The sequence below is a fragment of the Trachurus japonicus genome, chromosome 16 (genome assembly GCF_045865225.1).
Source record: "Trachurus japonicus isolate A0001 chromosome 16, Traja_1.0".
Taxonomy (NCBI): domain Eukaryota; kingdom Metazoa; phylum Chordata; class Actinopteri; order Carangiformes; family Carangidae; genus Trachurus; species Trachurus japonicus.
In genome coordinates, this window is record NC_140922.1 from 22,126,071 (window position 1) to 22,140,970 (window position 14,900).

At 39.5% G+C, this 14,900-nt stretch overlaps 1 protein-coding gene across 5 annotated transcripts in view; it reads right to left on the bottom strand.

Moving 5' to 3' along the window:
• Window positions 1–2,839: 2,839 nt before the first annotated feature.
• Window positions 2,840–14,900, bottom strand: part of LOC146972395 (CUB and sushi domain-containing protein 3-like) — a 223,172-nt gene continuing 211,111 nt past the window's right edge. For all 5 annotated transcript variants that reach the window (XM_085802575.1, XM_085802573.1, XM_085802574.1 and 2 more), the window contains 7 exons: window positions 11,459–11,638; window positions 10,583–10,648; window positions 8,966–9,124; window positions 8,425–8,537; window positions 7,553–7,640; window positions 6,168–6,309; window positions 2,840–5,434 (listed from right to left, as the gene is read on the bottom strand). In XM_085802575.1, the coding sequence (XP_085658701.1) occupies window positions 5,275–5,434; window positions 6,168–6,309; window positions 7,553–7,640; window positions 8,425–8,537; window positions 8,966–9,124; window positions 10,583–10,648; window positions 11,459–11,638 (908 nt within the window). In that variant the 3' untranslated portion in view covers window positions 2,840–5,274. The remainder of the gene's footprint in view (window positions 5,435–6,167; window positions 6,310–7,552; window positions 7,641–8,424; window positions 8,538–8,965; window positions 9,125–10,582; window positions 10,649–11,458; window positions 11,639–14,900) is intronic.

The window sequence follows — 14,900 nt, forward strand, 5'->3', positions numbered from 1 at the left end:
GCGGGAGCATCCTGCTACATTATGGATCCTGCTCATGATTTATGATGAGAACTGCCTCATAATTAATCATTTGGTTGCAAACTGCAAAATCTTCCCAATGCTCAGCCTCAACAACACTAAACCCTCTCCTCCACCAGACACACACACACACACACACACACACACACACTTCTGGCCTCTTAGTTGCTCTTATGATCATATTGATAGTGATCGTTGACCTCAGTGAAAAAATCAATTCATTTTAAACAGACTCTCGTTCTAAAAAAGCCCAAGTGATTTCAATATCAGTCAAAAATTTATTCAGCTGAAATAGTTATGGAAGAATTTACATTATTTATCCTCTTTAAGATTAAAAAGAGTGTATTAAACTATATAATTCCTCGAGGTCCAGCTCTGTGAAACCACAGAATTTAAAATGCAATTCTATTTTAAAGACGTAACCTTTACATGAATCTTACTGTTATGAGAGGTGAAAATGAGCATCACTAGGAACTTGTGCTCTTAAAAATCCTCCAGGTGGAAAAATCCTCCATTAGGTGGTTGGGCTTTGTTATCTTCTCTAATTCAAAACATGTGGATGAAATGTTAAGCTACATTCATAATAAATTTTAAGCCCTGAGACAATAGTACAAATCTGATTTCAGTACCTGCATCTGATATTTCTTTTGGGTTTTCCTTTCTCAAGCAGCATCCCATCTGTATCAAAAATAGCGCACAACCCTGAGGACATCTGGCCACTGAGAGCCGTGTGGTTGAAAATGGCTCATTAGTGAAAGACTGGAATATGCAGAGACAGAGCGGCTAGTTAGTCAACTGACAATCCGGCACATTAGAGCCAAAAGATCCATGAAAGCAAACACAACTCATTATGCCTCAACACGCGCAATGGAAGAAAACCAACAACTTCACCTACTGGTGCCTCTCTTGCTACACACAAGACATTATACTAAGCAGGAGAGAAAGTGAAACACTCTTCTGCTCCTTCAGATCAATAAAAGTTCCTCTTGTTTCATGCTGGTGAGAAAACCTGTGTTATGTGCAAATCCGCAAGCACTTCCATCATGCGATGTGTCAATATTGCTGGCTGGTGAAGTTGTGGGGTGTGATTTCGCGGTGAGCATTCAGCCCCTTTGATGAAAGTGGAGGAACGCCACAGGGTATCGAGACATCAGAGGCAGCCAGGAACATCCCTTCATTGTACCCGTGCATGCACCTCTGCAAATTGATTTCCTCTAGCAGGCACATGTCTTCGCCACAAGACCACAAATGCCTCCATGAACAGGACAGTGAAATCAGCTTACTGCACTAACCTGCTCAGTCACCAGATCTCAATTGAGCATTTGTAGGGATGACATGGTACAAACTGCTGCAGAGGCCCGCCGCTGAACACAGGAGAGGCTCCTCTGGGGATTCTCCGACATAGAAAGCAAAGCTCTAATGAAGCTGTGCTGCTCTACTAGCGAATAGGGGGTCAAGTCAGTGTTTAGATGGTGTTACCATTAGTGTATTACACAGAGCGTACACCCGTACTGAACAAACACCCTGAGCTCATTTGGCGTCTCGGCCTAGCACCGGCGTATATTACATCATTACCCTATGGGTAAAATCTGCTTGATGAAGCTTCGGAGAAACTTCAATGGAAAATCCTTCTGGCAAATATTTCTAATCCATACACAAATCCCCGGCTTAGACTTTAAAGTATATGCTTAACCTGGGTCTGAAATCACACCAGTTCCTGCCAGTCAAGTGCATGTTGTTTGATTTTTATGGGGTTTCTTCATACTTTCTTTATTGAGTGTTCTGTGATCTCTGTCACTGTGCTGCAGATCATCTCTGCTTTGATTGCTGCAATTAGTTTCATCCCAGCTTATTACATAATACCCTGAGAAACTGCCTCGTCTGTGGCAGGTATCCACCTCTTTCAATCTAGCCTGTCACTCAGGGGTGTTTGGTGGACAAAGATTTGACCCAGTTTATAATTAGTGGCACTTTACTTTGTTCAACTTTAAATCAAAAAGGATTAGCTAACATCAGTAAACTCTTTTCAGCCATACATGTCAAGATAAACTCTGTCCTTTCTGCAGGAACAGGGTCATGTTTTCCACAGGTGCTTAAACGTTCATATTCAACAAGCTCTTCGTGTACCTGGCAATCCATCAATGGTCAATCATAGAAATTGCCCATTTAGAGAATTTGCAAAAAAGAAAAAGAAAAGAAAATTCCTTCTGAGATACATTTTAGATGCAAAGTAAAAGACATTCAAATGTCATATCACTCAGTGGAACAGAACTTCACTCTTAGAGTAAATTTCAGCTATTTGTAAGCACGGATAGTGACAGAGAGAGGGACAGACTAAATGAGACTCAGATCACAGTAAAGACAAGGGAAGCTCAGAGTAGCTAATGCAGCAGTTTTACGGTTCTTGTGGATGGATGATGTGTCTGATGGAAAGTCAAAGTGCACTACAATTTCACTTCTTTTACAATGTCTTTTCTTTTTTTCTTTTAAGTTGAGACTGTATTTCTGCTTGAATCAGATGAAAAATGTTAGCAAAGATTACTGGCTGCAATGCACAGCTATAAGCAGTCTTTAAAGATCTACAGTGCCGCTTCAGCAGAGATAATATCAGTTGGTCCTAAGGTTATTTTTGCTAAACCAAGCAGTGACATTAACTAGAAAACACATTAAAAACCTCTAAAAGGTGCAACGGTAAGAAGAGAAGGCTGATAAAACAACCACTGTAATTCTTTGCCTAGTAGCAACAGCATAACAAAGACTGTATCAGGCAACAGCACAGCAGTTACAGTCCTATTAGTAAAAGAGAATAACAACAGTGAAGTTCATGTTTTTATATTTTATATATAAATTAAGGATTTATACATTGCTGATAAAGAAAAAATACAAAACATTTTTTTGATCTTACATGACATTTACATGTTGATTTTTACACAACATATTCAATAACTTACAAATGCTTTATTTGCATAAAAAATATATCTCTTTACAAAACTTTTGTAATATGTACATATTCATATACACAGGATCTTGAATGGGTTAACAATGTGTGGTACATTTAAAAGCATTCTAACTCTACTCTGGAGTCTGATGTGAGACTGACTTGCTGTATACTGTTTTTACCAGATGCATTTCTTTTCTCATCCATAAGAAATACGAACTCGCAAAATATATTACATATTGATAACACAAGACATCTTGCCAAAGAATGCCATCAAGTATCAAAACTGTATAAATGTACAAAATGTAACAGCAATGACAGGAATCAACATAGTGGTACAAAGTACTATAGCAGCAATTGCTATACCGGATCGCCTTTTGCCAACATGCACAGGTATGAAACTGTGAGCTGCTTTTCAAATACACCTCTTCATAAATAAACCTTCAGAGCCGACGTTGCTCAGCTAAATCATCGCAAACTGTGCAGATAAATTACACTGATGTACAGTTTCACTAATGCAATTAGATGTCATGTCTTTCTTAAAAACATATGCCCATACAGTATTCAAGGCACTGCAATGATGTACAAATGTGATGAGGATCTTAAATTCAGTTTCATTTTTAAAACATGGATGGACTTGGATGATTGTAAAATACTGATGGTGGCTCATGTTTAAGTGTGCATTTTTTTTCTCTTGTATACTGTACATTTGTTGGCAGAAGCTGATGGTTCAGTAAGACACTGAAATAACCACTTGAATCAATCGATGCAAACAAAATAGGCCAAGGTCTGTATTCATCAAGTGTCTCAGAGTAGGAGCGTGGATCAAGAATTTACTGAATAAGGCACGGTTTCCCAGAAGAATTACAGAACAACAAACACTGCTCCGTTTAATAACCAAAGATGATGTGGAAGTTGCTCTTGTTCGATCTTGGAATTGCTCTAAAGTAAGGCAAATATACTCGTCAACATTTTTATCAATGTAAAACAAAACATGATTATAAACACTGATGTCAGATTGCTAACTGACATATCTTTGCACTTTGATTTAACAACATCCAGGCTTAAGTAAACTTATGGGAAACCCGGCCAGCTGTAGATAGTGTGCAATGCAGGTTTTCTCAACGTTGTCATTCAATAAAACCTGAAATAATCGAGAAAGGAACTCCCACTTTGAGATTCTTGTTTAATACATCTTCAAGGCTGGGGGTTAATTCACTCCAAATTTGGGACAGAAAAAGTCTTGGAGCTGGAGAAAAAACACTTGATAACAAAACGAGTTTTCGCAACTCTTTCAATAACTTAAGAACAGGTTAAATAGATGGATGATTTAAGAACGGCCTCACATAACCAATAGGCTGAAAGTCACAGTCTTGACGAGATTAGTCAGCAATTTCAAGTCTCATATTTCAAGAAAATTTCTGTCAAAAGCAAATTCACTATACACAACTTAGAAACCTAATGTTTTATATCTCTCGTGAAGGAAATGAACTCCATTGTTGTCTGCGAACCTGCACTGTAACAATAAAAGCCCTCACATTCCCAATGGCATTTGAAAAATTGTACTGCACTTCAGTAATTAAATCCCTGGCCATAGATTTTGCCAGTAGGAGGTACCATCCAATTAAGAGGTATCATTAACTTTGAACATACTACTGCACCCATGCCATTGAAACAGAGGCATTTTCTTTTTCCATTTCTTCATCACCTCTCACACACCCCACAGCTTGGAAAACAGACTCTGAAGATTACATTGATCAACTCACAGTTCAGAGGCTCTCCACCTTCATAAGAGAAAATAACTCTCATCAGAGTGAATGTGAGACTAAAAAGAAAAAAAAACACAAAAAAGGGTCTAGATGTGGTCTGTCATCTTGAAAAAAAAGAAGTTTAAATTTTTCATTTGGCATTGTGAAGTAACCCCTCTCTGTTTATACTAGAGAGCATAAAATACTCTATTTTATCTATATGCCCGAGGCTCTTTTTATTCATGAAGCCAGCACTCACAGAGTGTAAAGAACATTTCTCTTCACCGAACAACGGGAAGATCTGGAAAGGTGTAGAACATCTTCACCTTCTCTTTTTCATCGTTAACTTCTCTAAATGATCAGCCGCAACCGCAAGTGTTGCTGGAAGTGTGCTTTATGTTTCTGAGCAAGTCTGCGTCCTTTTTGTATGTCATCAGAAACAGGGAAAATATAAATATGTCTCTCTTTATATATATATTTATATATTCATGTAAAGCAAACAAGGAGAAGTTGTATTATCCATCTCTGCGTTTCTCCTTCCTTCTGTCTTTTTATCATGCTCAGTAGACATCAAACCATGGTGCAGATGGTGTTGAGATTAGGGTCAAAGCGCACAACTTTCCCCTCAGCAGCTTTTGTGTTTGTGTTGTACATGGGATTTTCAAAAGTAGCCTGTCCATTGTTGTTCTCGTGGACAGAACATCCTGTGTACTGCGCTTTATCTGTTTTCCTGAGGGAGAAAATAAAAGGGAGGGTGCATATTAGTTTAGAGACAGTATCCCAATTATTTACATTCCTTCCAATTCAATAAAAATTGTCTGCATTATCTTGGTGTGGACAGCTGAATGGTAATTATTGTAAAAAAGACCAGTCAGAGGAGCTGTGTACCAGTTCACTAGGAGCTACTGTAACATAATGAATGTAAAATATGCATGTGACAGGCTCAACATATTCTGAGAGTGACAATATCCCTCCATCTGTACACCAAACACTGTTTAATACTTCTAGCGCAGTACATATCATATCAAAGTGATTCTCATCTGATACCTGATGTATGCACTGTGTAATGTGGCTTGGATGGTAACATGTTGACTAACGTTGCATCATGATTTGAGGGCTCCCACAAGTAAGCTACAGTACTGTATCCAGTGAGAAACCTTACTGCAGTGAAGCTGGCTGTGGAAGTGGGCCAGAGTGTACTATCTACCTCATCCTGATATACATCTCCTTTGGCTGTAACTCTACAAACATCGTCTACATGAATCTGTGCTTCTCAAACTTTTTCAACATCATATCTGCGGTAAATAACTTCAAAACTCAACCTGGGACTCAGACCCGGACTCAGACTCATGAAAACATACTATTTTCTATTTCATGTGGGATCCAAACAGATATAGACTACAGTAGCAACTAAATTCAGGGTTCCCAGGCTAGTATGGAAGACACCAGGATACACTACGTACCGCTGTTTGTAGAGATAAAACCCAAGGCCTGCAAAGATGAGGGCAAAGAAAGGCACAAGGATAGCAACAGCAACAGAACTGCTGTTGGTGGAGCCGTTGGTTTCGGGGTCAGTGAGAGTAACATTCTCTCTTACACTTAAACCTGGGGAAGAAAAAAACATTATAGCTATTAAAAATATGGAAGAGCCCATATACACAATATGTGTCAGAAGAAAATATTCAGATAAATGAATGGCATGAACACAAACACTGGAGAAACCAAATGGAATAATAGAAAGATACTTATCATCTGCTGGTGATGATGGTGATGAGGACGAGGAGGACGAGGAGGGTAATGATGATGGCGACGGCGGTGATGATGATGAAGAGGAGGACGCTTATGACAAACACGATATGGAGATGCCACAGCCAGTCAAGGAAGATGCCAATCATAATGATCGTACTGATAATGATCAGTGTGACTGTGATAATCTTGTTCAAGACAATCATGAGACAAAGAGATGAAGGGTGATGATGATGTGTACGGCGATAATGTGCGACGCTGCGTGACTGTAGAACTAGGTGGTCCACAGCAGGTACAAGGGGGAAACACGCAACAGATGCATTTATTCTGTCAAATTCATATGCAGCTTTGATGTTGGAAAAAGAGTTTCAAATATTTTTAATTGGGTTATAAATTGAGCAATGCCATTGAACCCCGGCATTACAACATATACCTGCCATGGTAACAGTAGGCGTTAGTGGAAAGAAATCTAACACCGCTTTCGGGTCTCTGTTTGTATTTTAAGAAATAACACTTCAAAGCAAATCTGTCATAACATTTCTTGTATTTTCACAAACTCTCCCATCTGTTCTCGGCGCGTGGAAAAGTATCTCTCACTGACAGTGTATGTATTTTTTTCCCACTGAAGGACTAAATACTGTGTGTTCCATATACTGTAGGGCAAAGACATTTTCCAACAAAATCTAATTACGGTATATTTTTACATTTGCTAAATTTTATATAGCAAAATATGAGTTTGACATGACGGAAAAATTTAATTAGGACATGTAAAAATTATTTGACTAAAATTAAGACCCACACTATTTTGGTCACCTGAACCAATGCCAGAAATCTCAGTTTATGTGTGCTGAACATTTTGATTTTCAGTTTAACAATATGTGAGTTTAAGATAACCCTAACCCTAGATTTTAGAGGAGCAAAGAAAAACATTTCCCCTCTCAGCAGATGAATGTGACGACAGCCTTTTGGTGTCAAACTCTAGAAGGCTGTTTTAAAATAATATTTTTTTTACTCCGATTTTGAAAATCATACGATGAAAGATGGGAGGAAGCAACCAGTTATGCTATGGTACTCATTGTGTGAAATCTGAAAAGACACATACCAAGTCTCTGTAGTCCAAACTGTCCATAGTCTTTACCCTGTATGAAGCCTTGGAATACATAGCTGCCACCCTCAGGCTCAGCTGAAACCTGGAGCAAAAAAAAAACAAAACATAACAAAGAATTCAAGAAGCTGTTCGTTTTGTTTCAACTGCAGGATGAAATGGGATTTTTTTTGGCACTTTAGAGAGTGCTGCATCTATTCCACGACACATCAAAAGCTAAATATATGCTGTATTTAGTATGACAATCAACAGATTCTGTCATGCTACATTTAAAAATAACACCTTTGTTTTTGAAACCCCACTCTAGAAGCTGTGCAGTATGCTATCAATAGCACAGCGGTGTGCAGTCACCTGTCACATGTTTTTATTTAGTGGACCTTGACACTTTTTTCTCTTTTTAGAGGAGGAGGGGGAGTAACAATTTCCACCCCCAAAAAAGTTCCTTTAGATGTCATGTGAGTGTCTGAGCTTATTCAGCAAATTGTCAATGTGGGAATGCTGAAATGGTTCATAGAGAGCGCCTGCTGCATCTGATCTACAGCCAGTGTAAATATATGTAAATAAAACCAGACAATAAGCCAGGAAATTACTATTCTGCTTGTTGTCACAGTTTCTTCTCATGCACTGTCATTTTTTTTCTTTGTTGGCACGGTAAGCAGGGATGAGGAAACATTGGCTTGATTCAGTCCAAGGAAGGGTTATTATTGGCTCTCAAATTGTTACAGCCCCTTTGCGTGTAATATTCTACTTGTCTGCCATACCAAACAATAAATAAACACGCAATTATATAAAATGAAAGACAGTCGCAGCTCTTGGCTGCTTCTAAAAGACCACTGCCCATACACTTCCCAATTCATATGAATACTCACAAATCCGTCCATCGCCCAGGTCTCATCAGTAATCCTGCTCAAGGAGCTGTGGGCCAGCGCTCTCATCTGGTACAGCAGGAGTGTTAACCGTGCCTCCTGGCGTTTGTATACTCCTACAATGCAGAGGACAAGTGGCAAGAGGAGAAATGACATGAATAAAAAGATGAGACAACACAAGTGCAATGGAAAGAGAAGAGAAGAGAAGAGAAGAGAAGAGAAGAGAAGAGAAGAGAAGAGAAGAGAAGAGAAGAGAAGAGAAGAGAAGAGAAGAGAAGAGAAGAGAAGAGAAGAGGGAGAACAGCTGGGGGAGGAGACGAGTGGCTCTTGAGTGGGCAGCTAGTCAGTCAGTCAGCACAGACTAATACATCCGTCTTTAGAGCCAATAGTTAATTTCCACTCTCATGCATGAGATCATTTGGTGATTGACTGATTGACATGAGGCACCTCGGAATAAATGGAAGTGACACGCAGAGGCAGTGAGAGGAGGAGAGGGGAGGCAGCGGGGAGGAAGAAGGAGACAGATGATTTATAGATGACTCACCAGAGAGCAGAAACTCCATGCTACTGTCACTTAAAGTTACATTGACTTTTCCCGTCGTGACATTAAAGCTTGTGACTGTCAAAGTCATTGGTTGTTTCTGGCCCTTGTAATCATAGGAACCCTTCCAGATGAAGTCAGGGGCAAAGACATCGTCAGGAACTTCAAGGAAAGGAAAATGAAGAAGAAAACATGGTAAATAATGCTATCAACACAACACTGTAAATGAACTGAAAGAAAACGTACGTATCAAATATGGAAGTTATCGTTTATATTAACCGTAAGAAACAAATGTGTCATTTTTAAGCAACATCAAATTAATATGATGTTTTTAGTACAAGCTGAACACTTGCACCCACGCTGCAAAATGGTAATTAGATATGCAGCTGAATCAACATATCAAACAGCGGATAACAATCTTTTCATTCAATTTCATTTTATTCCATCTTGGTTAATGATAATTAAACACATTCTGAGAGCGATAACACTGGAATCACTCTGTGAACTCCGCAGAACTTTTTAAATACTTACACTGATAAAACTTTTTAAAGCACTGCCATTACAGCGCTCTCATTATCGGCTGGGAACTGTTGACTTGACAATTATAAGGCAATTATGAGCCCAAAAAGGTGACTGAATGTATTGAATGTCAACAAATAAGCCTAATAATAGTCAGAATAATTGCCTAGTATTTACTAGATATTGTCAGTAATTGTTGGCACCACGAGTTAATTTTTAAGTGATAAAAAGGGGACATGAGGTCATGTAAAATTATTTTGCTGTTGTGTGGGTAATAGTGTAGCTTATTTCTGATGTTGATGAAGCAACAATACTGTACTATACACCTCCTTTAACAGTCACCAACCTGGGGAAATTTGAGTGTTTAAAGAAACGGCTGAAAAGACTTGCTAACACTTCTGTAAGGTTGTGCTGCGCTAACAAGCTACAAACAACAATGCTAACACTGTGCATAACAATTAACATCATCATAGGTTAGCTATATTTGCTAATTAGCATCAGAGGCACAGTATAGGTGGGGCCGGTGCAAATGTCATTACTTGGACTAATTCAAACCTAACTACACTAAAACACACACCAGTGTGGGCCAGTGTTTGTGATTATTTGTTGCGTTCTATTGTGGTACAGTATGACAGTCAAACCTGGCAGTATTATTTCCCAATTCTAATTACACTGTAGGTCGCTGTATTTAGGTAGAAATATTGTTGGCAGTAATTACAGTTAATTAGCTTTTTGAAACAGTTATTTACTCTAAATATGTCATGGTCACGATACGCCCCAGAGTTTAGGCTGATAATTTTAGTCATATGGTAATTATTTTGCACTATTGTAATTCAGAAGTGCCCACAGAGGCACAGTACCAAGAATGCAGCAGAACACAACTTGACGACTTGATTTTCATGAATATATACCAAGATCCAGCTCCCGTATAAGACACTAAACCTGCTGGATAGGTGTCGAGCTGCGGCACAGTGGATACAATCAACTACAGAGATTGTTCTATCCAAAAAAGATCTTCTTTGAGCTGATGCTGGTGGTGAGGAACAGACAAATCCAGGAGCGGATACTTAAGTCGGACAGCTTGTGCGATTCAACACTCACCATTTAGTTTTGGACTTGGTGTCCCTGGTATGGGTTTGACAGTTTTCTCATGTGATTTGGAACCGGCTGCAGAAGAACATAAATATGTATGTCACAAAGATGTAGTGACAAACAGCAAGTTTTAACAGCTGGAGGATGTTGGTAAAGTACACATTGCTCAACAGGAACATGCTGTCTGCATTGAACTTTCTCTCACTCCGTTAAGAGCTCTAGTGTCTCGTTCTACAACAAACATTCACAAATCAACACTGCTGAAATTTCAAGTTAAAGCAGAAGTAAGCGATCCGGTTGTTTAGGCTAACTTCTTGTCAGCTGATGGAGTTAGCAGTCCCCGCCCTCGTCCCTACGTCACCACATTCACGCGCATCCCTTGGCTGCACACACAGAGAGGACCGCCCCTTTATGGCGTTCTCTCTCCTCATTGGATAAAGGTTGTAGGATACAAGGAAAGTTTTCTCCTCGGCTTACAGCAGAGCAGAGTGACTGACAGACCCGTGTTTCGGACCAAACACCCTATATAAGTGATTGCTGTCGGAAGATATAACTATTTAAGACTTATATTAACACAAACATTCCGCTTACTTCTGCTTTAAAATAGGATCTTGACAAGAACATAGCTATAAGTTGTCAGAAAAGTGGGATTACTAAAAATCTTGTCTCATTATTTTTGAGTAATTGTTTCTGTGAATGTCCCATAGGAGGGATTTTTCAAAACATACATAGTATGTATTGAAAAATACAAGACAAGTATTCATTCCTCTACACACCATCCAGCCTTATGCACATGAACAATTTTGGTCCTATTTTCCTCCATCCCCCTCCTCCCTCCCACCCTCTCTATCATCTGCCCCTGCAGACCTCTAGAAAACCACGTACCTCTGCAGACAGGCACCTTGCCAGTCCAGCTGCCATCAGAGCGGCAGACACGATGCTCTGAACCCCCAGAGAGGAAATAGCCTCGCTGACAGGTGTACACCAGGGTGTAACCGTAAGAGGGAAGGTCTAGACCCACGACGTCAGCATTGGCCGGGCTCCGTGGCTGCTTGCAGGAGTGAGCTGGAGAGCAAACAGAGGGCAGATGCGTTATACACACACACTCACATCTACACCTGCTGCACATACAAATGCAACCAGATGCACACACAAAGACCACCACACACACACACACACACACACACACACCTACACATACACATACACACACACACACACACCACAGATAGATGGGAAGATAATTAAGTACTCAGTGGGAGAGATGTATGAAAAGGTCTGAAATAAGTGCAACAAAAGAAGCACGACTGTTTCACGATTTAATTGAGTCTAGGAAGCTCATACAGTAGGGAGCTACAATATGTCTACTTTCCTTTCTGATATGAATATGTGCACTTGTTTGGGATATGCACTGTTTAATTTTTGGACTGAAATGATTTGCAAAATTATTCATTCATTAATATAAACAATAAGTCAGTTATTTAATCATAGCATTGGGATGCATCTCATTATAGTTCTGTGCCAATGCTACAGAAAGGTCTGGCTAAAGTCACTGTATTCAGTCAGTGGTTTGTCAGAAGTACGTCTCAAAAAACAGGAAACAGGATGCTGATTTAGGACAGTGTTGAAAAACAGTAAGTTCACAAGCTCAAATTGAATCAGAAACTACCGTAAGGACAAAAACACTGCATCGCTAAAACACTTCCCTCCAATGGACCATACCAATATTTTAATTTTCTCATGAGTGGGAGTGGACTTATTTTAATTAATTTAATCACATCAACAATCTCTCCACAGAATAAACATTTATTCACCTTGGACCACCAACACACTGAGGGTATGAGCATTCAAGCTCTGAGGCATCAACCATAATGTGAAAATACTGAAATAATTTTGCAGCTTATGAGTGAAAGAATATGTTGCCAGCTGTCAAATGGGAGACAGCTGCAAGTGAGTCACAGTACCAAATCGGTCCTTTGCGGTGTCTTAATGATATTAGCGGCAACACGTTGTGGAGGGGATGCCAGGATGAAACCCAGTCTCTGGGCTTCAGGGGACCGCAGGAAATTCCCCTTTGTTGGATGTTACTTCTGCTGGTGTGTGCTCATCTGATGACATAAACTGTCAGTGCTCCAGAAAGTAGTGCAGGTGCATCAAGGTGAAGGTTGAGTAATGAAATTTAGCATGACGCTCCTCTCATTCTTCTTGTACTCAGCTACACAGGGACTATGACAGTATAATCTACATTAAGGGAGACTGATGAAGATACTTCAAGGACAAATGTACAGTATGAGTCCTCTGTTCACGCCACCCTCAACTTTAATGACTTCATAAATCTGGAATTTATGAAATCTATTTACATTGCAGGAAAGAAGAAAACCTGCCTCATATTGAAGCTTCTGGATAAATAAATAAATACAGTAGATAAATAATTAAATAAACTCCCTTCTCGCTGCCTGAGCACAAGTCTGTGCAACCCATTTAAAGTGACAAACTGTCAGTACATGTCCAGGGTGGTTGTAGAGTTTGTAGACCATGAATAGTGAAGACACTTACAAGGCCAATGAATTGTTGTATCAAAGACATGCCACATCCCTCATCAAGTTCTGTTGACAATACTGTGTTTATTTACACTTCAAACAGCACAGCAGGCTTTACTCCTGAGATTACCAGTCCTCAAAAGACACTTTCGCTTTCTCTGCCACGCAACAACATGTTATGTTGTTCCTCGTTCAAAGTTGGTCCCCAGGCAGACCAACTGCATCAGTGAGGGGCACACAAAGATGACGGAGGTTGACTCTGGGCTGCAGCATCAGGTAATTGTCATGAGGACAAACCTGAATTTTACAATGTCGTCTTACAGTTTTTGTCAGCTAACCAGGGCTTGCTGAATATAAATTTGAGAAAGCCAGTCAGAGGCCACCAGGCTGGTTTTGAAACTAAAGTTTAGGATAGAATAGAATAGGATAGGATAGAAAACTTTATTGATCCCCAAGGGTAAAAAGCTTTGCCACCAGTAAAAACACATACATCCACTTAACAAACAATACAAACATACCATTGCACAAAAACAGCTGTATTGACATGATTAGGACAGAGTACTCAAGTTTACCTTGGCTGCTGGATATTTTTTACAAGTAAGACTTTCTGAGCTTCAAAATATTAAAGTGACTACACACAAAATTTGGGGATTTGTGCCTTTCAGCGAAAAACAATAATCTAATATAAAAAAAATAACATGATCAAGATCCAGTGATTAAACTCTGAGTTGTGTCTGTTGCATCGATTACATTTATTGTGTTGATAATCCCTCCAAGTTTTTTGCTTTCACCATCACTACAAGATCAGCTGGCTTCACTTTTAAATCAATTTGAGTGGCTTCACAGTAACAGAAGAGCATTTAATCATAGAGAGAGGTATTATAGAGGATTTATGACTCAAGGGTCAACACAGTGTTGGACCCATACAAAAGCACTTATACTCAAATACATGTACATAACCACAGTCAACCCCAATAGGCCAGACTCTGGGCCTGTGAGTCCACCTTCAGGGCTGTACGTGTGGAAACCAAATGATGTTATACATCAAGAAACTAAACATGAATTCATAGTTTTATTTTAAAGCAGGAACAAATTTGAGAAACATTTCTCTATTTTAATTCCAGCTCTAACAATGACAGGAGGAGAGGGCAGGGGGAAATCAATACATTTTTCAAGTCACTAGAGAGAATGGAGCAGAGTAAGATAGCAGCTCCTGAAATGCTGCAACCTTAGCAGAGACAAACCTGGCAAAGAAACTGCACTTGCTGAACAGAGCAAGTCAGGAAAGTTAAAAGCCTCAAAACATCAAGCCTCTGATCCTCTGAGTCTCAATCCACACTAGCTGTCAGACTGCCATTTCAGTGGGTGGCCTCAGAACATCATGCTTACACAGAAAAGGGCATGGAGTACATGTTATTTCATGTTTACTACTGTGAAAGTAAATGTGGCTGCTGGTTTTGCAGTTCATCCAAATCCAAAAGAAGAACCTCTCGGAAGCCATTCACTGTGGATCAATTTATAGTATGGGAAAACTCATGGTAACCAAATGAAATGACACTTTAATATTCAGTGGCATCACAAATTTCAGCCACAAAAATCTGTGATGAAAATCTAGTGTTTTACCAATGATGAATCATGTTTTGAAACATTTAGCTCTTTTTTTTTTTTTTTGGCAGACCGTGTGGCAACCATTAACACTTCCTCTACACTGTCAATTATCATATTCAAGCACTTTGCAGGTTAAATGTTAACCACTTTCACTGAGGAGTATAGAACGGGCTTGCCTT